Source organism: Petaurus breviceps, unplaced genomic scaffold (genome assembly GCF_028583685.1).
Source record: "Petaurus breviceps papuanus isolate PSGF00001 unplaced genomic scaffold, PetGlider_PUasm1.0 90654, whole genome shotgun sequence".
Taxonomy (NCBI): domain Eukaryota; kingdom Metazoa; phylum Chordata; class Mammalia; order Diprotodontia; family Petauridae; genus Petaurus; species Petaurus breviceps.
Window position 1 is genome coordinate 4,552,903 of NW_027187301.1, and position 25,058 is coordinate 4,577,960.

A 25,058-nucleotide genomic window follows, 5' to 3' on the forward strand; every position below is an offset into this window, starting at 1 on the left:
GATTGTAATGAACCTGGCCAATAGGGGTCATATTTCTGGGATGAGCCATCTGAACAGGGGCAGCTTGGTGGTGCAGTGGATAGAATGCTGGACCTGGCATCAGGAAGACTCTTTTTCCTGAGTTCAAGTCTGGCCTCAGATACTTACTAGCTATGTGATCCTGGGCAAGTCACTTAACCCTGCTTGCCTCAGTTTCCTCATCTATAAAATGGGCTGGAGAAGAAAATGGCAAACCACTCTAGTATATTGCCAAGAAAACCCCAAATGGGGTCACAAAGAGTTAGACATGACTAAAAAAAGTGAAAAAAGAAATCTAAACTAGGACTTAAATTACTAGGAATAATAATGGTAATAATACTAACTATGTTGCATCATAATACTAACTATAATAACATATATTTGCATTTATATAATTCTGTTTACTTTTCAAAACAGATCTGTTATTTCATTTTATCCTAACAACTCTTTAAGGTGGGTGTAGGGCAGGGAAGAGTCTTCCCATCATAGAAGTAGAAGAAATTATTTTTACATTTACCACAAAAAAACCATCCTTTTATACAAATAGAAAAACTAAGACCTCTGAAAGAGAGGCCAGGATCATAGATCTTGTATAATTTGTGCTGAAACCTAGGACTCTTAACACTTTAGTTCCCAGCCTGGGCCCCTGTATCAGAAAAGATAAGTTTAAAACTTTCAGAGATCTTAGAAACTCCAGGGTGAATAAATCTCCTGTGTTCATAAAAGGGGTATGGGGTGTATGGGTGGGGGACAGGGGGCGGACAGAAGGGGAAGAACTGTTTCTGCACTAATGAAGCTCCTTCCTGAGCCTGCCAGTGCAGAGGGTATTAATGGATGAGCATTTGAAGAGCCAGACTTGATTTTTTCCAGCTGGCTGGGCATTAAAAGGTAAATTGGAATATGAAACAAACCAGTCCCAGTCGGGGGAAGGCTTCTAAACAAAAAAGAAAAGCCTTCTTCTCTCTCCTTCTGGCTTTCTCTCACTTTCTCTCCTCCCTCTGCCTGCTGAGTTGGGAACTTACGAGATGCCAACTGCTGCCAGTGAACCAATCGGGATGTTGGATTCGGGCTCTCTAAGGTCACCCCCCATGTTGAAACCAGCCATGACTCCTGAAAAACACACAAAGAAAGGAGAGGAGTGTCATCACGCACTTGACAAACATTTTCCCCCATTTGCTGCCTGTCCTTATCCCCCCACCCTTCAACCCCAAATTCAGTGCTCTCTGGATGCCATCCGGTCACCATCCCTACCATCTGCATCGCTGTAATCCAACTCTTTCTGAATCTCCCCTAGCAACCTGTGAGGCATCAGCAAGACTACAAAAGGGACCTTTGTTGAGACTGGGCGATCATCAGGGAAGAAAAGCCCTGGACGGCAACAAAAACATCTTATCTTGGGGCAAACATAAGGGATGGTGGTGGGACCTGACAACCAACACAAAGGTCTTGACATTCCACACTGAGTGCCCCCTCCCTCCACCAAGCTGGAAGGATGCCCATCAGAGACAAGACGCCAAGGCCCAGCACAAGGCCCCTGATTCATCCAGTGCCCTTTTTGCCTTTGTTGAGATGGTTGATACAGGTTTCAAATGTTCTCAATATCACAAGTCCACCAAAAGCCAAGATAACTGTTACTGTTCTTTAGTCATGTCCGACTCTTCATGACCTCATTTGGGTTTTTTTTTGGCAAAGATCCTGGAGTGGTTTCCTTCCCCAGTTCATTTTACACATGAGGAAACTGAGGCAAACAGGGTTAAGTGACTTGCCCAGGGTCACATAGCTAGTAAGTGTCCGAGGCAGGATTTGAACTCACTAAGATGAGTTTTTCTGACTTCAGGTCCAGCACCCTATTTACTGCAGCACTTAAATACCCTAAAATGGGTAGGAGGGACTAAATCAGGAGTTCTTAAACTGGGCCCATGAACCTAAGTTTTTAAAAAACTTATTAACTATTTCAATTATTCTGATAAGGGGTATATACGATTCACCAGACTGCCAAAGGGTCCCTGATACACACAAAAAGTTTAGAGCCCCTGGACTATATATACTCCAACTCCAAATCTTGGCACAGATTAGATGTGGAGCGTAAGAGAGGGGTTAAGGATGATATCTAAGGTGCCAACTTGGAGACTGAGAAGGTGCTGGTACACTCAACAGTAATAGGGATAGGAAGAAGGTTTGAGGAGAAAAACAATGAGTTCACTTCTGGAGATGCTCAGTTTCAGACATTCATGGGACATCTAGTTTGAGATATTGAATAAGCAGTTATAGACCCATATCCGGAGGTTAGAACGAGATAAGCAGATCTGAGAATCATCAATACAGGGATGGTATTTGAATCCACAGGAGCTGATGATACTATGAAAGAAAATAGTATAATGGAAGAAGAGAAGATAGCCCTGGACAGAAACCTAGGGTAATCCCACCCTTGGCAGACACATTGTTAATGTGGAAGAAAGCAGTATCAATGGAATGATGAGGTCAGAAGCCAGACTGCAGAGAGTGGCAATCTGACTGGTGAAGGGCTATGAGTTCATGCCTTATGAGAATTCATTGATGGGAGAAGAGAAAATGTAGGGTGAACAAAATAGCTGCCTTCAAGTATTGAAAAAGGATCTCATCTGGAAAAAGAAGGAAATTTGTTCTGTTTGGATTCAGTGGGAAAAACCAGGAGTAATGGGTCTAAAATGCAAAGAGGTCTTGATGCCAGGAAGAAGCCCCCAACCACTGGAGCTTTCCAAAAGTGAATCGGGTTTTCTTGGGAGCCAATGAACTCTACTTGTTGAAGCAAAAACTGAATGATGATCACTTTTAGGCATGTCGTGGAGGGATTTCTTTGGGGGATGCGAGTTAGACTAGACAAGAGAGCTGCTAGTGCCCCCTTTTCCACTCTGAAATTTTCTGCTTCTGTGATCACCTCAACCCTGTGAATTTAAGGGCAGATTCTCATATGTCTCACCATCACCATTCAGAAAAAGTTAACTGCTGATACTTCCCTGGTGCTTTTTCTTTATAACATCCCTGTGAGGGAGAGAAGACAGGTATTATTTCTCCCATTTTATAGATGAGGAAACTGAGTCTTGGAGAGGCAAAGTAACTTGCCCAAGGTCACACAGAGAATAAGTAGTAGAACCCAGGTCTTCAGATTCCCAGATCCAAAGATCTTTCTGCTATACCCTGGTGCTATAACATTCTGATCTGGGAGTTGGGGCAAAAAAAAAGAAATATGTCTGCCCTCAGGGAGATTATGACTCAACTGAGAAAGCAAAAGTTAGGAACAAAAAAAGCTAAGTAACTACAAAGCTGAATAAAATGAAATATCAATGTAGTATGCCAAAGAATAAATGCTTTAGGGACCTAAAAGGAAGGAAAGATTGTAGGTTGCGATGGTCAGAGATGGTTTCCTGGAAATGGTAGTGTTTGAACTGGACCTTGAACATAAGAGTGGAATATGGCTCCCACATTTTATGGCTTACAAAGTATTCTCTCCTCTGAACAGCCCTATGAGGTAGGTAGTATAGGCATACCTCGAAGATATTGCAGGTTTGGTTCCAGACCACCATAATAAAATGAATATCACAATAAAACAAGTCATGAATTTTTTGGTTTCCCAGTGCATATAAAAGGTATGTTTACATTATGCTATAGTCTATTAAATGTGCAGTAGTATTATGTCTAAAAATATGTACATGCCTTAATTAAAAATGTCTTATTGATAAAAATAAATGCTAACCATCCTCTGAGCCTTCAACGAGTCCTAATCTTTTTTGCTGGTGGAGGATCTTGCCTCAGTGTTGACGGCTCCTGACTGATCAGGGTGGTGGCTGCTGAAGGTTGGGGTGGCTGTGGCAATTTCTTAAAATAAGACAACAATGAAGTTTGCCACATCGATTATACTCTTCCTTTTACTTGGACACTTAGAAGTTATTACATTGTAAGGTTACTAATTGGTCTAATTTCAATATTGTTGTTTCTCTGGCAATAGTAGGGAGGCTGGGGGAGAAGGAAAGAGACATGGAACAATAGCCAATTGGTGAAGCAATTAGAACACACACAACATTTGTCAATTAAGTTCACCATCTTATATGGGCATAGGAATGGTTGGTGTTACCCCAAAACAATTACAATAGTAACATCAAAGATCACTGACTACTGATCACCCTAATAGATATAATAATAATGAAAAAGTTTGAAATATTGTGAGAATTATTAAACTGTGACACAGACACATGATGTTAACACATGCTTTTGGGAAAATGGCACCCCAAGGGGCAGCTAGGTGGCGCAGTGAGTCAGCCACTGGCCCTGGAGTCAGGAGGACCTGAGTTCAAATTCAACCTCAGACACAACACAAAAAACTAGCCGTGTGACCTTGAGCAAGTCACTTAATCCCAACTGCCCTGCTTTCCATGCCAAAAAAAAAAATTATATGAGATTTGGGGTGGCTAGGTGGCGCAGTGAACAGAACACTGTCCCTGGAGTCAGGAGGACCTGAGTTCAAATCTGGCTTTGGACACTTAACACTTACTATTAGTGTGACCTTGGGCAAGTCACTTCACCCCAGTTGCCCTGCCCTCCCCCTCCAAAAAGCCAAAAGAAAAAATAAAGAGAAAAGAAAATGGCACCCCAATAGACAGGGTTGCCACAAACTTTTAATTTGTTATAAAAAGAAAAGGAATATCTGTGACATAAAATGAAGCATGCCTGTACAAGTTTTATTATACTCATTTTAGAGATGAAGAAACTGAAGATTAGAGACCAAGGGATTTCCCAAGGGTCACATGGTGAGAAAGCTAGGTGGTATTGTAGAGAGACTGTTGAACTTGGAGTCAAAAAGACCAGAGTTCACAATTTGCCTCAGACACTTACTAGCTTTTCAACCCCAGGCAAGTCATTTAACCTCTTTCTGACTCATTTTCCTCACCTGTAAAACAGGAAGAAGAATAACAGCCTCCACCTTCCAATTATCAGAATCAAATGAAATGATACATGTCAAGTGTTTTTGCAAAGTTTAAAGTGCTATAGTCCTAGATATCATTATTATGAGTTAAAACTAGCAAAGGAGACATTTGTAAAATGCTTGGTACAGTGCCCTGCATATAGCAGGTGCTTAATAAATGCTTGTTTGCTTCCCCTCTCACTCTAATTCCAATACTCTTTCTACTACTCCACAAATCAGAAAGAGGAAAGGGCATTCTAGGCTGGGGAACAGAGCTTGGAGTCTCAACAGTTGTCATTTAATATGTTCCATTAGAGAACAGTTAGGACATGGACTCTTCTAGGTTGTTGGGAGTGCAGGATTTGTGTAAGAAAGTAGGAGATAGGTGGACAGTCATGATGACTTAAATGCCAGCAAAGAAACTTTGAATTGGCAATGGGAGAGTGGGGGAAGGGGAGAAGGAGAACCAATCAATTAGGCATAAAGTATTTCTTAAATATTAATGATGGCCCACTGTGCTAGGTGCTGGGTGGGGATAAAAATACAAAAATGAAACAATTTCTGCTCCCAAGCAACTTACATTCTCTACTAGGGTCATCATCCTACAAATTATACATGGGGTATACACTGAGGATTTTCACACTAGGGAATGATATGATAAGAATATTATTTTAGGAGGATTTCTTTAGTAGCAGTGGATGGATCAGGTAAGTGGTCCACTGAACCAATCTGGTAGAAATCAGAATGAGAAAAGAATCGAATCCCATGAGACTAAGGAGAAGAAAAAGTCCAAGAGGATTCCAAGATTTCTAGTCAACAGAACAATGTGAATAATGGAAACAGGAAAGTTTCCAGTTGCAAAAGGGCTTTTTTTTCCCCAGTAAGAGCTGTATCTGTGATGATAAGGCCATTCAGATACTGTCCAGGCTGTATTTCTGATGTGGTGGGTGTTACTGAGACTCCACCCAATGGCTTTTGAGAGGCCCAGCCCTAACATAGCCCTTAAGATAGCCCTTCCTATCACTATGGAAGGATTAACCAGGTAATTCACAAGCTCAGTGAGAGAGAGGAACAGTTGTGATGGATGAGCAGGGTGGTGTCTCAGCAAAAGCAGGCTTTTCAATTCATTCAATGCCACTCCTTCAGCATTTTGAGGTGTAGCCATCTCACCCCTTCATGAGCCTGCTATAGTATTATTTTCCATCTTTAAAAAGAAGTGAGAACAGAAACTCAGCCAATGTAAGTAGTCAATAAGCATTTATTAAGCACCTACTAGGTGCCAGGTCCTGAGTTAAGAACTCTAGCTAGCATTTCAGACAGCCTCCAGCTTTTAGAATAGATCAGGTGTGGGTGGCTTTTATGATAGGAAAATTCAAAGGAAGTACACTGGAAAGATAATAAATTTAGAGCTGGAAGGAACTTTGGAGGTCAAGTCCCAAACCCTGAGCCCAAGAGATATTAAAGGAATGGACCAGAGTCACACATACAGCAAGTGTCTGAGGTGAAATTTGAACTCAGGTCTTTCTGACTCCAACTGCAGAGCTTTGTCCACTACATCAAGACACCTCGCTGATGGCAATTACTCTAATATGAAGAGAGCAGACCTCAATTAAGCAGCTACTAGCAATGCAAAGTAGAGTTCCTGGCCATAGGAATCCCCATCAAAAATGGAATTAGGCTACAACCATGATGGAGTTCAGATGAGATGGATGGATAGATGGATGCTTGTTGAGTTCCTATATTGATGAGTTTGCCAACTGAAAACCATCTCAAGCAGGGAAAAGGTGGTACTCATGGACCTCTTCTTTTTTATTCCACTTTAAAATTTGTATTGATTGGACTCCTATATCATATTCACTCTGAATATAATCTCTCCTCCCCTACACAGTGAGTGAGCTCATGTAATAAGGCATAAAAAAAAAAGAGAAAAAGAGTAAAATCAGCCAATATATCATATGCAATGTCCCATATCCATAGTCCCTGGCTTCTGCAAAGGATGAAGGGAAGCATCTCTTCTCTGGAAATAATCTCTTCTCTTGGGCCAAGCTCGGTCACAATTATTATACAGTGTTCAGTTTCATTTGTATGTGTGTTCTCCATTGCTCTGGTCATTGTGAATATTGTTTTCCTGGTTCTGCTTACATCACCTTGGATCAGTTCATAGAAGTCTTTCCACCCTTCTTTGAATTCTTCATAGTCATAAATTTTTTTGAAAGACATTTAGTGAATTAAAACATTTTTATTCTATTCCATTTTAAAAATTCAAATATAAACAACTGAATTAAACACAAACATAGGTAACTCGGGTGCTGCTTCTTTTACAAAAATCTAGAGCAACAGATTTTAATACCCAAAATGTGAACATAGCAAACATCTCTAAACAAAAATCTTGACAAGTCAAGACATGCACATTTCTTAATTGGGGAATATCCTATACTCAGTGATGTGGCAACTTTGGTTGATCTGACCATGTAACTGACTGATTTCCTGGAAAACAGGAATAGGAAGGCAGATTTGGGAGCAGAAGAAACATATTAAGCAGTGTGAGTGGCAGAAGAATCCTAAGCCCATAGACTGAGAGGGAGGATGATCAGCTAGAGGTTTCCCTCTTCTAAAGGGATGGCAGAACGAGACTGGACACTGTCAGGGCTCTTGATGTAATGTCTTTGATCTTCTAACCCTGTAGTGCCAGAAGGTGTGAGTTAGAAACTTCTTAGGAAGACCGTAGTTTGACAAGCAGTGTCCTGGAACTGCTCAAAGGGAAACTGACCAAAGAGTTCATTCTCACAGAAATAAGGTCATATGGTGGTCAACACTTCATGCTTTAGTCAATTGGTTTAGTGGTTCTGTCAGTAATAAAGCAGGGTCTGGGTAACTCAACAGTGTCCTGGAAGGCAGAGTATAACTTTGAGAGTGGTCAACAAGGCCTTGGTACAGGGATGCTTGAGTCCTAAGGGTCAGAAAGTACAATTGTGGACTTGAACTAATGTACTTTTATAGAATCTGAGATTTAGAGTTGGTAGGGACCTTAGAGGTCATCAGATATAGTCCCCTCATTTTACAGATTAGGAAACTGAGGTTGACAGAGGTTAAGTGATTTGCTTAAGATCATAAACCTAGTAAGTGTTTGAGGGAGGATTGGAATTCAGGTCTTCTAGACTGTCCATTGCACCACCTAATTCAATTCAATTTGATTCAACAAACTTTTATCACAGGCCTACTGTGTGCAAGTTTCTCTGAAACTGGCTAGTGGGAAAAGGCACCTCCATTATAAAAGCTGGAGGTTTGACTCAGAGTAAAGGGCCAATCAACAATCCCTGCTGTAACTATGGTTTTTGTTTTTGTTTGCAAAAGTGAAGAGAAAGGGGGGTGGCTAGGTGGTCCAATGAATAGAGCACCAGCCCTGGAGTCAGGAGGACCCGAGTTCAAATCTGGCCTCAGACACTTGACACATTTACTAGTTGTGTGACCTTGGGCAAGTCACTTAATCCCAATTGCCTTGCCTTCCCCCTCCAAAAAGGCCAAAAAAAAAAAAAAAAAAGGAAAAGTGAAGAGAAGGGTACAGCAGACACAAGAGGTTTTTTTCTTTCTTTCTTTTAAATGAGGGAAGATTTGCCTTTATTCTATTTTATTCCACTTTATTATGTACTTTATCCAGAATAAAATCCCCTCCCACCTTCTTCAGCTGCCAATACCTCTCCCTCTCTTTTTAAATTCCAATCCTCCCTCAAACACTTACTAGGTTTATGATCTTAAGCAAATCACTTAAAATACCTTTTATATATTCAACATATATTTCCTACATACCTAGCTAATTACATGTTTTCCCTTTTAGAATGTAAGCTCTTGGAGAGCAGGGACTGGGTTTTTTTAACCTTTGTATTGATAACTTTCACTTTTATATATCAAATATATCCCTCCCCCATCCATCAAGCCACTCCTTGTAAATAAAAAAAAATAATAGAAAGAGGAAAAAAATTTCAGCAAAACTGTGTCTGACATCTCCCACCTCCACAAGGAAAGGAGAAAGATGACTTTTCTGAACTCTCCTCAGGGACCAAACTTGGTCATTAAAATCATTGCACAGCATCCAGATTTGTTTGTTGTTGTTCGCATTATTGTAGCCTTGGTTCAACTTCAGATGGTGCTTTCAAATTCAAGTTTTTGACAGAGGCAGGTAAACCACAAAAGACAAAGGTATAGGCAAGGAGAAGCATTTTACTCAATGGAATTCGAACGATATGGCAGAGGGGCGTCAGCACAAACCAGCCATTCAAGAGAAAGGCAATAAGCAAGATCCAAGGGAAGTCAACACTGGATATGGTAGCCCTGAGCTAAGAATATGGAGCTAGTTTTGAGTTCCAGGCAATAGATGACATCATAGAATTTGCTGCACCAACAACAGAGAGTTATAAAAATATTGATAACTGCTTTGCATACCCCCAGACAAAGGAAGGCTGTCTATACCCATGATATCATGAGCCAATTTTCCCAGAGAAAGGTAGGTAGATTAAATCTCTCTCTGTCTCTCTCCCTTTCTTCTTCTTCTTCTTCTTCTTCTTCTTCTTCTTCTTCTTCTTCTTCTTCTTCTTCTTCTTCTTCTTCTTCTTCTTCTTCTCCTCCTCCTCCTCCTCCTCCTCCTCCTCCTCCTCCTCCTCCTTCTTCTTCTTCTTCTTTTCTCTCTCTCTCTGTCTCTGTCTCTCTCTCTCTCTCTCACACACACACACACACACATAAAGAAGATAAAAAGTCTTAGAGGGGAGATATTATCAACACTGTAATTATCACTGTCCCCAAGGGACAGAGGTGAGGAAAGAGGGGAAATACATTGCCAGAAGCTGGAAGACAATGTGGCAACATGAGATGTCACTAGCTGGGCTATTTAAGAAGGAAAGGCAGTACGTTGGCCTTTGCAGATTTGGTTGTTTGCAGAGCCAGGGTCAGACACAGTTAGAGCACAAGGATTCAGGAAGAAGCCATGCCTGCATTATCTGGTTTCCCAAGGAGTTCCCCTTATGGGAATGAGCTTCTTGGTCACTGACCATTAAAAAATCAAATGAGAGAAGTGCTAGGAACAGGCAAAGGTTCTGATAGTGGTTTTGGGTTGGGTTTTTTTTTTGACAGTCTATGACCCATGATTTATATTCTTTTTTTCTCTCTTTTATTTTTTTTTACATCTGTACAAAATTTTATGGAATAAAACAAGCGTTTCTATAACATATTACAATAAAAAGATGATTTACATAGAACTGCAAATCTACCCAGCACAATTTGTTATTCCCTTCAAATATACAACAAAATTATCATGTAAATTTCTTTTTTCTACCCTCCCCCCACTCAGCCCTAGAGATGGCTACCATTAAACACAAATAGGTATATGTATGTAAATATGTATATATATATGTAAAATTATATACATCCATTCATTTTTCAGATAGTGTCTTCCCTTCATATGTCCATTATAATTAACTTGGGTATTTATAACAGTCAAGTTATTCATCCAAAGTCATTCTTAAAACAATATTGCTCTTATGATACACAATGTTCTCTTGGTTCTGCATATTCCACTCTTCATTATTTCATCTTTTCTTATAACACAGTAGTATTCCATCACAATGACACACCACAACTTGTTCTTCCATTCCCACATTAATGGGTATCCACAGTTTCCAGTTCTTTGTCACCACAAAGAGAGCTGCTATAAATATTTTAGAACATATAGGTTCTTTTCCTTTTTCCCTAATCATCTTTGGAATTAGATAGACCTAGTAGTGATATTGCTGGGTCAAAGCATATAGGCAGTTTAATAACCCTTTGGGGATGATTCCAAACTGGCCCCCAAAATGGCTGGATCAGTTCAACATTCCATCAACAGTGAACTAGTGTGCTAGTTTTTCCACATCTTCTTCAACATTTGTTGGTTTCTCCTTCAATCGTTTTAGCCAATCTGGTAGTTATAAAATTAAATCTTAAAGTTGTTTTAATTTGCATTTCTCTAATCAATAATAATTTAAAGCATTTTTATATGACTATAAATTGTTGTTATTTCTTTTTTGGAAAACTGACTTCATATCTTTTGACCATTTATCAATCGGGGAATGTCTCATATTCTTAGAGATTTGACAAAGTTCTTTATATATTTTTGACATGAAACCTTTATCTGAAAAACTGTCTAAGAAATTTTTTTTTCCTTGATGGTATTTTTAAAAAGAGAGAGAGAGAAAGAGAGGATTCTTTAAGGCTGACCTATTCTTCTTGGACCCAGAGGGCAGAAATTGGAGCCATGACTGGAAGTTACAGAGGGGAAATCTTTGGGTCTTGATCAAGAAAAACTGCCTAATAATTTCAGCTGTCCAAAAGTGGAATGTGTTGCCTCAGGAGAAAAAAAAGTTTTCCCATCACCGAATGTCTTGAAACACAGGCTTGTTGGCCATAATAATTTTGTTGTTTTTCAGTAGTTTTCAGTTGAGTCTCACTTTTGTGACCCCATTTGGGGTTTTCTTGGCAAAGATACTAGAGTGGTTTGCTATTTCCTTCCCCAGCTCATTTTACAGATGAGGAAACTGAGGCAAACAGGGTTAAGTGACTTGCCCAGGGTCACACAGCTACTAAGTGTCTGAGGTCAGATTTGAACTCACAAAGAGGAATCTTCCTGACTCCAGACCTGACACTCTCTCCACTGTGCCACCTAGCTGTCCTGACCACAATAATACCTCATATTTATATAGTGTTTTAAGATTTTTGAAGTACTTGTCCCCATGCCTAGAATACTCTACCCCCTTACTTCTACCTCTTGGTTTCCCTGGCTGCCCCTTCAAGACTCAGCTCAAGTCCCACCTTCTAAAGGAAGCTTTTTCTGGCCCCCACCTCAGCTGCTAATGCCTCCCCTCTCACATTACTTACTACTTTCTCTATATTTTTATTGTACCTAGTTCTTTACACATTTTCTGTCTTTAGAAAGTAAGCTCCTTGAGGGCAGGGGCTGTTGTCACCTTTGTAATCCACTGTGCTTAGCACAGTACATGGCATGTGTTGTTCAGTCATTTTCAGTCATGTCTGACTCTTTGTGATCCCAATGGGGGTTTTTTCGGCAAAGACAGTGGAGTGGTTTGCCTTCTTCCACTCATTTTACAGATGAGGAATCTGAGGCCAGGGTTAAGTAACTCACTCAGGGTCACACAGCTAGTAGGTGTCTGAGGCCAGTTTTGAACTTATTGAGATGAGTCTGTCTGACTTCTAGCCTTACATGCCATCTACTGTACCACCTAGCTGACCACATGGCACATAGTAAATACAAAAAAAAACCCTTATTGATTGACAGGTTAGGTGGCACAGCAGAGGGAGAGAACTGAGCCTGGAGTCAGGAAGATCTGAGTTCAAATGTAGCCTTGGACACTACTAGCTGTGTGACTCTGGGCAAGTCACTTGACCCTGTTGACCTCAGTTTCCTGATCTTTAAATAATCTGGGAAGGAAATGGCAAACCACTCCAGTATCTTTGCCAAGAAAACCCCAAATGGGCTCATGAAGAGTCAGAAGTGACTGAAAAAATGACTAAACGATAAAAACAAAGTGAAGTGAACAGAACCCTGAGAATGCTAAACTCAGAAACATTGTAATAATGATCAACTGTGAAATAGTGAGCTACTCTGATCAATACAATTCCAAAGGACTTTCCACCTCCAGGGAGAGAACTTATGAGCTCTGAATGAAGATTGAAACATTTTTAAAACTTTCTTTAAATTTTTCCTTTTATTTTTTTGCAACATGTCTAATATGGAAATATGCTTTGCATGACTTCACAAGTGCATTGGGTATCATAATATTTGCCTTTTTTTTTTTTTTTTAAAGCAATCGGGGTTAAGTAACTTGCTCAAGGTTACACAGCCAGTTATTTCTGGTTGTGGTGCTGAGTATCTGAGCCCGGGATTTGATCCAGGTCATCCCGACACTGGAGCCCTCTGCTCTTACTCGCTGAGCCACCTGACCGCCCCTATGCTTGCCTTTTCAATGAGTTAGAGAAGGGACTGGAGGGAGGGAGAGAATTTGGAACTCAAAATTTTTTAAATGAATGCTAAAAAATTAAACTTAAAAGAATTTTGTTTTGGACACGTTGAACTTGAGATAACTATGGAACATCCAATTTTAAATGTCCATGGGGGGGGGGGGGAGAGGAAGTCCAAAAGGCCGTTTGTGAAAAGTTAAGTGACCTCCCTCCCCCAGGGTTATACAACATTAAGTTCCTGAGGCAGGATCCAAACCCAGTTTGTTGTGACTCTAAGCCCAAGGATCATGCCATGTCATTTCTTGTTCGGGCTCCTGAAGAAGGAATTCCTGTTCAGGTATGGTTTAGACTAGATGGCCTCTTAAGCAGCTCCCAACTCTGAGATTCAATATTTTACAAGGACCTAAATAATAGCCACACATCATTTTTTTTCACTTTTAAAATTTTTCTTTCTTTTCTTCTGCAATATGGCTAATATGCAAATATGTTTTGCATGACTTCATATGTATAATGAGTACTCTATTTCTTGCCTTCTCAATGGGTGTGGGAGGGAGTAAAGGGAGGGAAAGAGTTTACCACTGAAAATAAAATTAAATTAAAATTTTAAAAAATAAATCAGTGCTTGCTTGTTTTGGGGTCTTCCGCAAAGAGTTTGTCCAGCTCTATTTTGGCTCAACTAATTTCTAGTTTTCACGTCACCTGCCACACTCTTTAGGCTGTCCTTTTGTCCTCATCTAGGCATTCTGCCCATTTTTTTAAAGCTATGTTTCTATCACTACAATCTCCCTTTACAATTTTTGACAAATATTCATGAAGTTGCCTTTTTTTTCATTTTCAAGTGTCTGGGTGGAGTAGCACTCCCTTCCCCCCAATTTATTGTGGATTACATTCATATTGTTATCATTGATAGCAGTAGTCATATTTTAGCTCTGGTCCTTGGGGAGAGTGGACTTAGAATTAAGACAGTTGCTCCATGGCATTGGTCCCACCAAGTTCACTCCCAAATTCAGCATTACAGCTGGATGAATGTCAAATCTCAGCTATTGGTCGACTGAATTCTGAGACCTCAATTCTGGACTGTCTGGCTAAAACCCTGGGAATGGACTTTGTTCTCAGACTTCTGGGAGCTCAGTCTTAGTGGCAGGCTGCATTATAATTCATTTCCTTTACATTTTATCATTTGTCTAAGTGGGAAGCTATAGAAACTACAATTCCATGATTATCTGACAATGTGGCCCTGGAAATATGAACTGTTGGATAGAGTTTCAGAGGTAGGCAGGAAAAGATGAAGAGTTTTTATTTGTTTGTTTTAAAACTGACCAGATAACTCTAAAGGCAGCTAGGTAGCACAGTGGAGAAAATGATAGGTCTGGAGTCAGGAAGACCTGAGTTCAAATCCAGCATCAGATACTCACTAGCTGTGTGACTCTAGGCAAGTCACTTAATCTCTGATTGCCTTAATCCACTGGAGAAGGAAGTAGCAAACCACTCCAGTAACTTGGCTAAGAAAATCTCATGGATAGTATAGTTCATGGGGTCATGTCAGGCACGACCAAACAACAACAAAGAGGGAACCCAGAAAATAAAATTAATTAATTGAGGTTAAAGGGGTAAGAGTGCATGGTCATTAAAAAAGGGTAAAAAATAGCAAGAGGCAACAGACCTAGACATAGGACTTGAAGATTAAAAAGGTAGTTCCGGGTTACTGTGGTGGCTAGACCACTGTTGGACTGGCATTCAGGAAGCCCCGAGTTCAAATCCTTCCTGAGACAACACTTCCTATATATATATATGTGATTGTGGGAAATTCCCTTTCACCTTTGTCTGCTTCCGTTTGCTCATCTGTAAAATGAGAAGATTAGACTTATTGACCTCTACAGCCCCTTCCAGCTGTAAATCTATGACCTTATGATCTCTCTGGGAGGAAGGAGTCACTCCATAGAGATTTAGGAGCTTCAGAGAGAGGAGTGCTGATCTGGACCCTCACCAGTCATTATGCTCTAAGAAGGCAGAAGCGAATGTTGATATCCTTTTGACTGGCATTCAAAACCTTCTCCCATCTGCTACTATTCCATCTTTCCTGTGTATCATCCCATCCTGTTCCTTCCCACACCTTCTATGCTCTGGCCAAACTAGACTATTCACTGTCCCCTAGACATGTTCTTCCTCCATTCCTGCTGTTCCTCATACCCCAAAATACCTTATCTCCCCACCACTGCCTATGGAATTCCTCCTCGACCTTTACAGGCCTTCCTAAATGCCACGTTCTCTACAAAGCTTTTCCTGACCCCTTGCTAGTCAGTAATGACTTTCCCTCTCAGACTTCAAAATGATTTGTTTTCTCCTTTACAGGGAAACAAAAAAATTGTACAAGAAATGATGATAATCATAATAAACAATCCAGCCATCATAGGGCCTCAAACACTATTTTTTTTCCAATTAACAAGCATTTTCTAAAATTATTCTGTCCCTCCCACTACCTACCTTCCCACTTTCATCAAGCAAAGAAAAACCCCCAAACTTGGGTGGAAAAAAAGTCCTCAATGCATAGCTGCAGAGTCTGGCAAAACAAATTCCCATATTAGTCATCTCCAAAAATATATGTCTCTCTCTGTATTTTAAGTAAATCACTTTTCTACCAGGAGGTGAGTGGCATGTTTCGTTTTCATTCTTTTGGACACAGTTTATCACCGAATCGATCAGAGTTCTAAAGTCTTTGAAATTTGTTTTTCTCTATAATGTTATCACTGTATAAACTCTTTCCCTGGTTCTGCTTACTTCCTTCTGCATCCATTCATAGAGGCCTTCCAGTTTCCTCTAAAACTGTCTTTTCATCATTTCACTACAATATTCCATTTACATTCATATACCACAATTTGTTCAGCCATTCTCTAATAAGAGGACACCCTGTTAATTTAAAATTTTTGTCTACCACAAAAAGAGCTGCTCTAAATATCTATATACATATAGATCCATTTCTCCTTTCCTTGATTTTTTTTGGGGGGTGGGGGGGTGGGATAGGCTTTATTATGTTACAGCTGGGTCAGGGGACTCAATAATTAAAGTATCTATGTTATAGAACAACTAGGTGGTGCAGTGGATAGAGCCCTAAGCTTGGAAGATTCATCTTCCTTAACTCAAATCTGACCTCAGACACTTAGCAGCTGTGTGACCCTGGGCAAGTCACTTAACCCTGTTTGCCTCAGTTTCCTCATCTGTCAAATGAACTGGAGAAGGAAATGGCCAACCATTCTAATATCTTTGCCAAGAAAATCCCACAAATGGGATCACAAAGAGACTGAAATGACTGAACAACAATAAACCTCTATTATCTTTTTCTTAATAGCCAGAGGACAAACTGTTAAGGAGGAAAACCTGTGAGTCACAGAACCTGCCAAATGGACACTAATTAAACCAGTGTTCTGTGGAGGCTGACCTCTGCCCTCAGTGCTATCAGGGTACCTGTAGTAATAACATGGCCTCTCTTGAATCTGTACACCACGTTTTCATTGAGCTTTCAATGAGTCAGTTCTTAAAAACTGTCTCCAGGCTTCCTGATTCCATTTTTATTTTGTTTTGTTTTAAAATAACCGTTTCCTTCCATTTTTTCCCTGACTAATGCTCACACTCGGTCGAGTTTCCCTTTCTAAAACTCGAGGCCTGCCTGATTACTCTTATGGGGCTACCTTCTGTCAGATAGGTGAACTTAACCATGCTGAGATCATTATTTCATGATATCCTGCCCACAAGGACCTCCTACACCACTTCCTGTTCACTATTTGGGACCGAGTCTAGTTCATTTCTTTCACTTGTGCTTTCTACGACTACCTGTTCCAAGAAACAGTCATTTATCTCACCCAAAAACCCTTCCTCACCATCTCCGCCCAGTACTAGATTCTGTCTCAAAGATGCAGAATTGGAAGGGACCTTGGAGGCCACTTAGTCCAATTCCCTCATTTTACAGATGAGAAAACTGCTCTAACTTAACACGCTAATTCATTATCTGGAGTCAGGAGGACCAGAGTATAAATCCAACCTCAGACACTTAGTAACTATGTGGCCCTGGGCAAGTCACTTAACCCCTTTTGCCACAGTTTCCTCATCTGTAAAATGGGCTAGAGAAGGAAATGGCAAACCTCTCCAGTATCTTTGCCAAGAAAAACCCAAATGTTGTCATAGGGAGTTGGACATGAGTGAAAAAATGACAGATCAACACTTCTAGCTCCACCTTATTATTCTTGTCATTTCATCTTTATTACGTAAACATGGTTTCTAACCTATTACAAAATCTCCCATCACTTTCTGGTTTTAGGCGCATGAAGTGGCTTCTTTTTTTCTGAGAACCTGTCTTTGTACTTCTTTATTCTTTGTGCTGCTTTGTATTTTGAAGCTCCCAGCACAGGGACAGGGGTGTTGGGTTTGGATACAGAATACAATCACTTAATCAACAAATGTTTCATAAGCCCCTACTATGTGCCAGAGTAGCAAGGTGGCACAGTGGACAAAGAGCTGAGTCTGGAGTCAGGGAGACTCATCTTCCCTGAGTTCAAATCTGACCTCAGTCACTTCCTAGCTGTGTGATCCTGGACAAGTCACTTAACCCTGTTTGCCTCAGTCTCCTTATCTGTAAAAATGAACTGGAGAAGGAAATGGCAAACCACTTCAATATCTCAAATATTCTTTGCCAGGAAAACCCCAAATGGGGTCAGGAAGAGTTGGACATGAATGATCTAAATGAACAGGCTTCCCTAAAGAAAGAATACATGAAAAGGGAAACACTACAATTGATCCAGAACATTGGAGCTAGAAGGTCACCGAGTGCAATCCTCCCATTTTACTGATGAAGAAATTGAGACTCAGAAAAGTTTCGTGACTTGCCCAGTTTCATCAGGTGGTAAATGACAGTGAAAGGATTTCAATCCAGGTCTTCTGAATTCAGCTCTAGCATTCATTCCCCCTGCAATAGTAAAAATATTGTTTCTTGGGGCAGTTAGGTGGCACAGTGAATAGAGCACCAGCCCTGGAGTCAGGAGAACCTGAGCTCAAATCTGGCCTCGGACACTTAATATTTACTAGCTGTGTGACCTTGGGCAAAGTCATTTAACCCCAATTGACTCATCTTCCCCCTCTCCAAAAAATTTATTTCTATTAAAATAATAAATACTAAATAATCCTTATCTCTGATGCTCCCTTATGACATTCCATCTCCTGTTTCTGGGCTTTTGTACTGCCTGTTCCACATCCCTGGAATGTGCCCCTTCTCTCAAACAAACTACCTTGCATTTAACTATTAAATGTACATTTGCATGTATTCGCTCTGTAATTTATCCTATGCATATGCATATATACATACACATATATGTGTATAAATAGGTCTGTATACATGTGTATATACTGTGTGTATATACATGTGCATAATTTGACCTCCTTATGAGTAGGGATTATGTTCTATGTACTTGTATCCTCTGTGCCCATCACAGTGCCTACCATCACTCATAGTAGGTACTTAATAAATATGTGATGATTGGAATTACTAACTTGTAATTGAAATACTAATTGTATAGCGTGTTCAAAGATTAAAAGAAAATGAATACCTAGGTAAAATTCCATATTGTCCTGGCTAAAGTTCGTTTGGTAATAATTACTACTAAATTGTTAACAATTAAGCTGTAAATAATCCTGGTCCTGTGTTTGAAGCTGAGTAAATAATTCACCTAAAATCTTGTGTAACTTCTCTGGGCATGCCTAGATCTCCTAATATGGAAGGTTCTTCATCTTTTACTATATAGGTGGGCATAGCCTCCTTTGACTAGCTGCATAGTTGAACAGGTTTTGTTTTTATAACGGCCCCTCTCTGTCTGCCACATGCTCATTCTTGCTGCATCCAGAGGATAAAGATGACAGTTCACCCACAGCACAGGTGCCATGAACTGAACTGATATCAGAGCAGGGAAAGACGTCCTCTCCTGCTCTCCCTTGCTTTTACCCCAACTTGGAGAAATGATCTTGGGTTTTTGTTTCTGTTCCACTTCATTTGTCCTCAGTTTCAGGTGCCAGTGACGATCCCCACAGCAACTGGGAGTTTGAGCCATGGTGACCTTGGGGCAAGATTCCAGGTGGGATTTTGTAGCCAGCCAGACCAGCAAGGAAGCCTAGAGAATCCAGAGTGCCTGGGACTCAAGCCCAAAAGGGGTTTTGGACTTGGAATTGGGACCATGAGTTTTATAGAAATTGAGCTAAAGCATGAAACTAATCTTCTTCCCCACTCCAGAGACTGAGATGGTGCTAGGGGGAGAGGATTATGCCTCCCACATGTTTGGGGAGTACATTTATATGTTTGTTAGTGTATCTTTCAAAGTAAAAGCTGATCTGTTAGTGGTTAAATAGAAGTGGGGTTCAGGGGAGCCCCCCCTACACTTGAGAGATGAAGCTACTGGTGGGGATGGAGCCATTTGTAAAAAGCCTAGACCAGGGGTGGGGAACTTACAGCCTTAAGGCCACATGTGGCCCCTAGGTCTTCAGGTGCAGCCCTCTGACTGAATCCAAACTTCACAGAACAAATCCCCTTAATAAAAGGATTTTTTCTGTAAAACTTGGACTCAGTCAAGAGGCCACACCCAAGGACCTAGAAGGCCACACCCAAGGACCTAGAAGACCTAGAGACCTGTGGCCTTGAGGCCTCAGGTTCCCCACTCCTGGCTCCTGTCCCTTTATAGGTAGCAGAGAACTCTGGGAGAAAGGTGAATTCTAATTTACTTTGCCTTACAGGAAACAAGGGCCATGGTAGTCAGTGAAATGTTTGTTTTTTAGAGCCCAAAGGCTGCCAGATAATACAACTGAATGGTGCTTTGGGGGTTCCAATCACATTTGGTACAAGAAGTCCCTGGAAGCAGCTGGGTCCAGCCTTTTAGGATGCTTTTAATTGCTACTTAAAATTAGTGAGAGAGCAGACTCCAAGCTACTACCTTAGAATGTTTCAATTGGCTCCCAGAGTACTCCTTACTCACTCTTCCCCCGAGTCTTCCTTTTCACAAGGGAGAAAATGCCTTCCTTCTTTGTTTCCTTTCCTTTCCATAGTTAAAACAAAGATTGGAAAAGATCATGACTCTGTATACAATACATTTCTACATGAATTCTCTTTTTTCCTCAAACATAAGAAGCCTTTTCCTCCACCTGCTGTTCTTCCCTAACTCCCTTTCCATTAAAACCCAAAGGTAATATAAAAGTTAAATTGCACAAAATTGCTTAAGCATTTCATTTCTATTACTGTAACATCTTCTAACTCACAGTCTGGCTTCACAAAAAGTCATGCTTTCTCTTTCAGAGCCTATGCTTGCAGAAATGTGAAAGAAAGCACAACTAGCTGGATTCCTTCATAAACCCATAGAAGTACCTGTAATAGTTCTACACCAAAAGATTTTTACAGTATTATCATTTTTTGTCACTTCTCACATACAAAGTTATATCCCCAACCATCCACTCATTCCTATTCTTCCTATAGAATTTTTAGCTTATAAGAACCAAAGCCCAATAGGGGTTTTTTCCAAGTTTCTCAAATGCTGCCTATGTAATACAATTATTATAAATATCCCAATTTTCCTCCTTTTCAATTTAGGATGGAAATTAGGAAGGACCTAATTTCTTTTAAAAATTGTATTGATCTCTTGTTTCTACATCCTTTCCTTTCCAAATTTATTGTATGAAGTTTGGATTCAGTCAAAGGGCTGTACTTGAGGACCTAGAGAGCCATAAAAGGGCTGCACTTGAGGACTTGGGGAACCATCAAAGGGCCGAACTTGATGACCTAGAGAGCCATTAAAGAGCCATACTTGAAGAGCTGGAGAGTCAAAAAAGGTCTGCACTTGAGGATCTGGAGAGTCATCAAAGGGCTGCACTTGAGGAACCAGATGGCCACATGTGGTCTCAAGGTCACAGGTTCCCCACCCCTGTTCTGTACCTGTATCATCCACCTTTGCAGTGTCTGGAGGTATATTTTCTTTTCTCTTTTCAGGGCAAAGCCTGATCATTATGATTACACAGTATTCACTCTTACTTTGTTGTTATTTTGACTACCGACATCATTGTAGTCATTGGGTCTGCTCCTGCTTCTGCATCAGTTCATACAAGTCCTCCCTGCTTCTTTGTAGTCTTCATATTCATCATTTCTCATAGCACAGTAAAGTTCTATCAGAACACAAAGCTTTTGTTAGGCTTTTCTGCCACTTCCTACACCTGCCAGTTGTCCATTAGGTGGGGAGATTGTTTTGTCATTGTCTAATGCAGCATGGTAATGGCCATCACCAACAAAGGAGGCAATGTGAGGAGCTCTTCCACTGAAGGAACTTCAGAAGGAGCTAGAGAGCAGAGCCAGGGGCAGAAATATAGACCTACTGTATGCATTATATTGGAATAGGTCTTTGTTTGGCACCGTGGATAGAGTGCTGGGCCTGGAGTCAGGAAGACTCATCTTCCTGAGTTCAAATCTGGCCTCAAACACTTACTAGCTGTGTGACCCTGGGCAAGTCACTTAACCCTGTTTGCCTCAGTTTCCTCATCTGTAAAATTATCTGGAGAAGGAAATGGTAAATCACTCCAATATCTTTACCAAGAAAACCCCAAATGGGGTCACAGAGAGTCAGACACGACTGAAATAACTCAACCACAAAGTGCACAACACTGAGCTAGGTACTGGGGAGACAAATGCAAAGAATGAAATAATCCCCACTCTCTGGCACTAAACTATTATAGTCTGAAACCTGCCCCTCCCCTTTCTCATGTCTCACTTGCTCAGTTCTTGATGATGTCCTGTTCATTCTATTCTTTTTCTCACCTTCTCTTCATTCCCTAAACCAAGGAGGATTCAATCTGTACCACGGACCCTTCCTGAGGAACAGCCCATCACAGGCAGAGAAGGACATTATTCTTTTATTCCTCAAGGACCTTCCTGATATTTCTAGTGGGAATTCCCTGACCCCCCCCCCCCACAAAATAAAACTAAGTCTTAGAAATTTTTGTCCTCCCTCGCTTTCCTCCCGCTTCAAGTTTTAAAATTGTGCTGCTGTCTTTTTAAAAAACACTAGTGGGAGAGGCGGCTAGGTGGCGCAGTGAGTAAAGCGCAGGCCCCAGAGTCAGGAGGACCCGAGTTCAGTTCTGGCCTCAGACACTTAACACCCACACAAAAAACCAGCCGTGTAACCTTGGGCAAGTTATTTAACTCCAATTGCCCTCCAAAAGGCAAAAAAAAAAAAAAAACCACGAGTGGAAGTACATTTGCTTTCAAATGTAGTCCATCCTTCATTTTTCTAAGACCAATGACATCATGGGGTTATGTCTTGACTCGGAGTGTGAATTTGGATTTAAGTGAGGCAGGGTTGCATGAAGTCGTGAGCCTCACTATCTCTTCCTGAGCTATCAAGTCAAGATGACTGGCAAGGCCCCCGATGCAGACCTTGGTGTCTTCGATGCCTGATCAAGCTTTAAGTATTCCACATTGCCTGTTTCAGCCTCTTTCTTGGCCATTGGAACAAATTGTTCTCCTCCAGCCATTGCCAGGGGAAGTCTTCACTTGCTTGGGGTAGACATCCCCTAACTCACGGACAGGTTTGAGGCCTTTCAACTTTCAACCTGGTTTAACCCATCTGCCTAGTGAGTTTATTAGGGTGTGATCATTGCACATGCTACAGCTTCCTGGAGCCACATGTGAGACTTGGGTCAAGGTAAACACCAAAGGTGGATGAGCAGCCCTCAAAAGGGCTCTTCAAGCCCTGACACCAGAAGTGCTGGTCCTTCCTGAGCACCCCAAATAGCCCAAGTCTAATCAAAAGGTTTTTAAGTAATATTAATTATTATAACTGACATTAACATATTGCTTTAAAGTTTGCAGAGTGCTTCACATACATTAGACTATAAAGAATGGAGAAAACCACCTTTGTAGTTAGTCATTTAGCATTAGTTATTAAGCACCCACTGTTTCAAATGTTCTTGATTGGAAAGAAGTGGTGTGAGAAGGTATCTCTCCTCTTATCTGCAGAGGTTGGGGACCATGAGTATACAACACTACATACATCAGATTTCTTATGTGTTTGGTTAATTTTCATGGACTTTTTTTCTTTGTCTTTTTAATTCCATATTATAAGGGAGGGGGAATCAGTATAGAGAAAAGCAGTGCTAACAAAAGCAAAAAGTATCAATCAAAACAACTTTAAAGTGTTCTTTCATGGCTTTTACTGACCTCAAATTTCCTTCTAGTTTCTGATTAATCTACATATATTACTGGCATCAGCATCATATCAGAGATACAACGAAACTTTGGAACTCTGTATCTTATTAATAACAGTATCATAAACTTAAGAGCCGAAAGGGGCCTTAGAAGACATCTAGCTCAACTCTCTAGTGTTACAGATAAGGAAACTGAGTCTCAAGAAAAGTGACCAGCCCCCCAAGGTCACACAGCAATAGCAGAGCTAGAATTGAACATAGGTCCTTTGATGACAAATCTAACATTCATTCCAATGTACTTTGCTATCTCCCTTAAATGATTACAATAGCGATCTCATATTTGTACAGCAGTTTATGTTCATTTAAACCCTCTCAACTGATCATCACCACAACCCTGAAAGATATATGGGGCAGTCAGACAATGCTCCTTCCTTGTAGCTTACAAACTGACCAGATCTCCCCAGTCATTTAAACTTTGAAAAAAAAAAACCAACCCCAATCCTCATTTGACTTTTCCACCCCCTCAAGCTATCATTCTGTATCTCTGCCCCCCCCCCTTTCTTAGCCAGTTTCCTAGAAAAAGTCCTTTATACTCAATGTCTCCTCTTTCTCATCTCTCAGTGAATTTTCTTTCCTTACACTATAGCTTCCTTCCCCCCCCATTCAGTGGAAAATGCAGTCTGCAGAGTCACCAATGAGATCTTTATTGCTAAATTCAATGGCTTTCTTAGTCTTCATTGTTCTTCTATAGCAATGGATATTGTTGTTCAGCTCTTCCTTCTGAGTACTTTCTCCTCCCTAGGTGTTTATAACACTGCTCAATCTTCTCTTCCTGTCTGACTAATCCTTCCCATTCTCCTTTGCAGACTCTTCTCCTCTCCCATCTTTCTCTTGGTGATCTCATCCATTCCCGTGAATGCCGGTATCATCTCAGTTCTACATATCCAGCTTTGATCTCTTTCCTGATTTCTAGTCCTATTCCTCCAATTATTGTCTGTCTAACATCTCCATCTGGATGTCTCAAACACTACATGTCCAAAGCAGAGTGCCATTATCTTTACCTCTAAAATGATACCTTCCCTATTTCTGTTGAAGGTACCCAGGTTTCCAGCAGAGGCGTTATCTTGACTCTTTTTCACTCACTCACCTCCCATATCTAACCAACTGACAAGTCCTGGTGATTCTGCCTCACCAGTCTCTCTTACATCTGTGCTTCAGCCAAATTGTGCTACACATACCCTTGTACAATGACCCATGTCCCATTCCCATGCCTTTGCAGCTGTCCCCCATATCTGCATGTGTGATAGTAATGGCAATTAAAGATTCCCTTGTATTGGCTTGGTTTTCAAATTGATTGTATTAAAACCCAGAGTTTGTTAATCCCACCTGTGGGATGGGCTTGTTGATGTGAAAAGAAAGTCCTGAAGTGGGAGGAGCTGGTGATGTAGATTTGGAGAGACAAGAGAGAGGCGGAAGTTCTTTTTTGGAAGCAGCACCTCGTGGAGGGAGAGAGACTAAGAGATTGCTGGTGGCCACTTTGAATTGCCCTGGACTTTTGAGACCTGCCCCCTGAGCTGCCAAGGACTGAAGAGACATGGCTGTTTTGCTGGTACTTTGTCTGTCTGTTTTGATGTTATTTTGCCAGATTTGTCCACTGGTGAAAGACTGTCCTGTTGAAGAAGTCCTGGAACCTGGCATTTGGTTAAGAAGGCCTGAGACTGTCCTGCAGACAGAGAGTGAATACTGTCCACTGGTGAGGGACAGTACTGTTGTTGCAGGGGTCTGGGAGCCTTTCTGTTGGTTCAGAAGCCCTGAAGAAGGATTTTCTTGTTGTATGTTTACAGAAATCCTGGGAGAGGGCTTTGCTAATGTGTTCAGG

General features: G+C 40.9%; 1 protein-coding gene across 1 annotated transcript in view; it reads right to left on the minus strand.

Moving 5' to 3' along the window:
- Window positions 1-25,058, minus strand: part of SLC12A8 (solute carrier family 12 member 8) — a 185,417-nt gene that overhangs the window by 43,407 nt on the left and 116,952 nt on the right. The window contains exon 6 of the mRNA XM_069064973.1: window positions 1,041-1,128. Coding sequence (XP_068921074.1) covers window positions 1,041-1,128 — 88 coding nt within the window. The remainder of the gene's footprint in view (window positions 1-1,040; window positions 1,129-25,058) is intronic.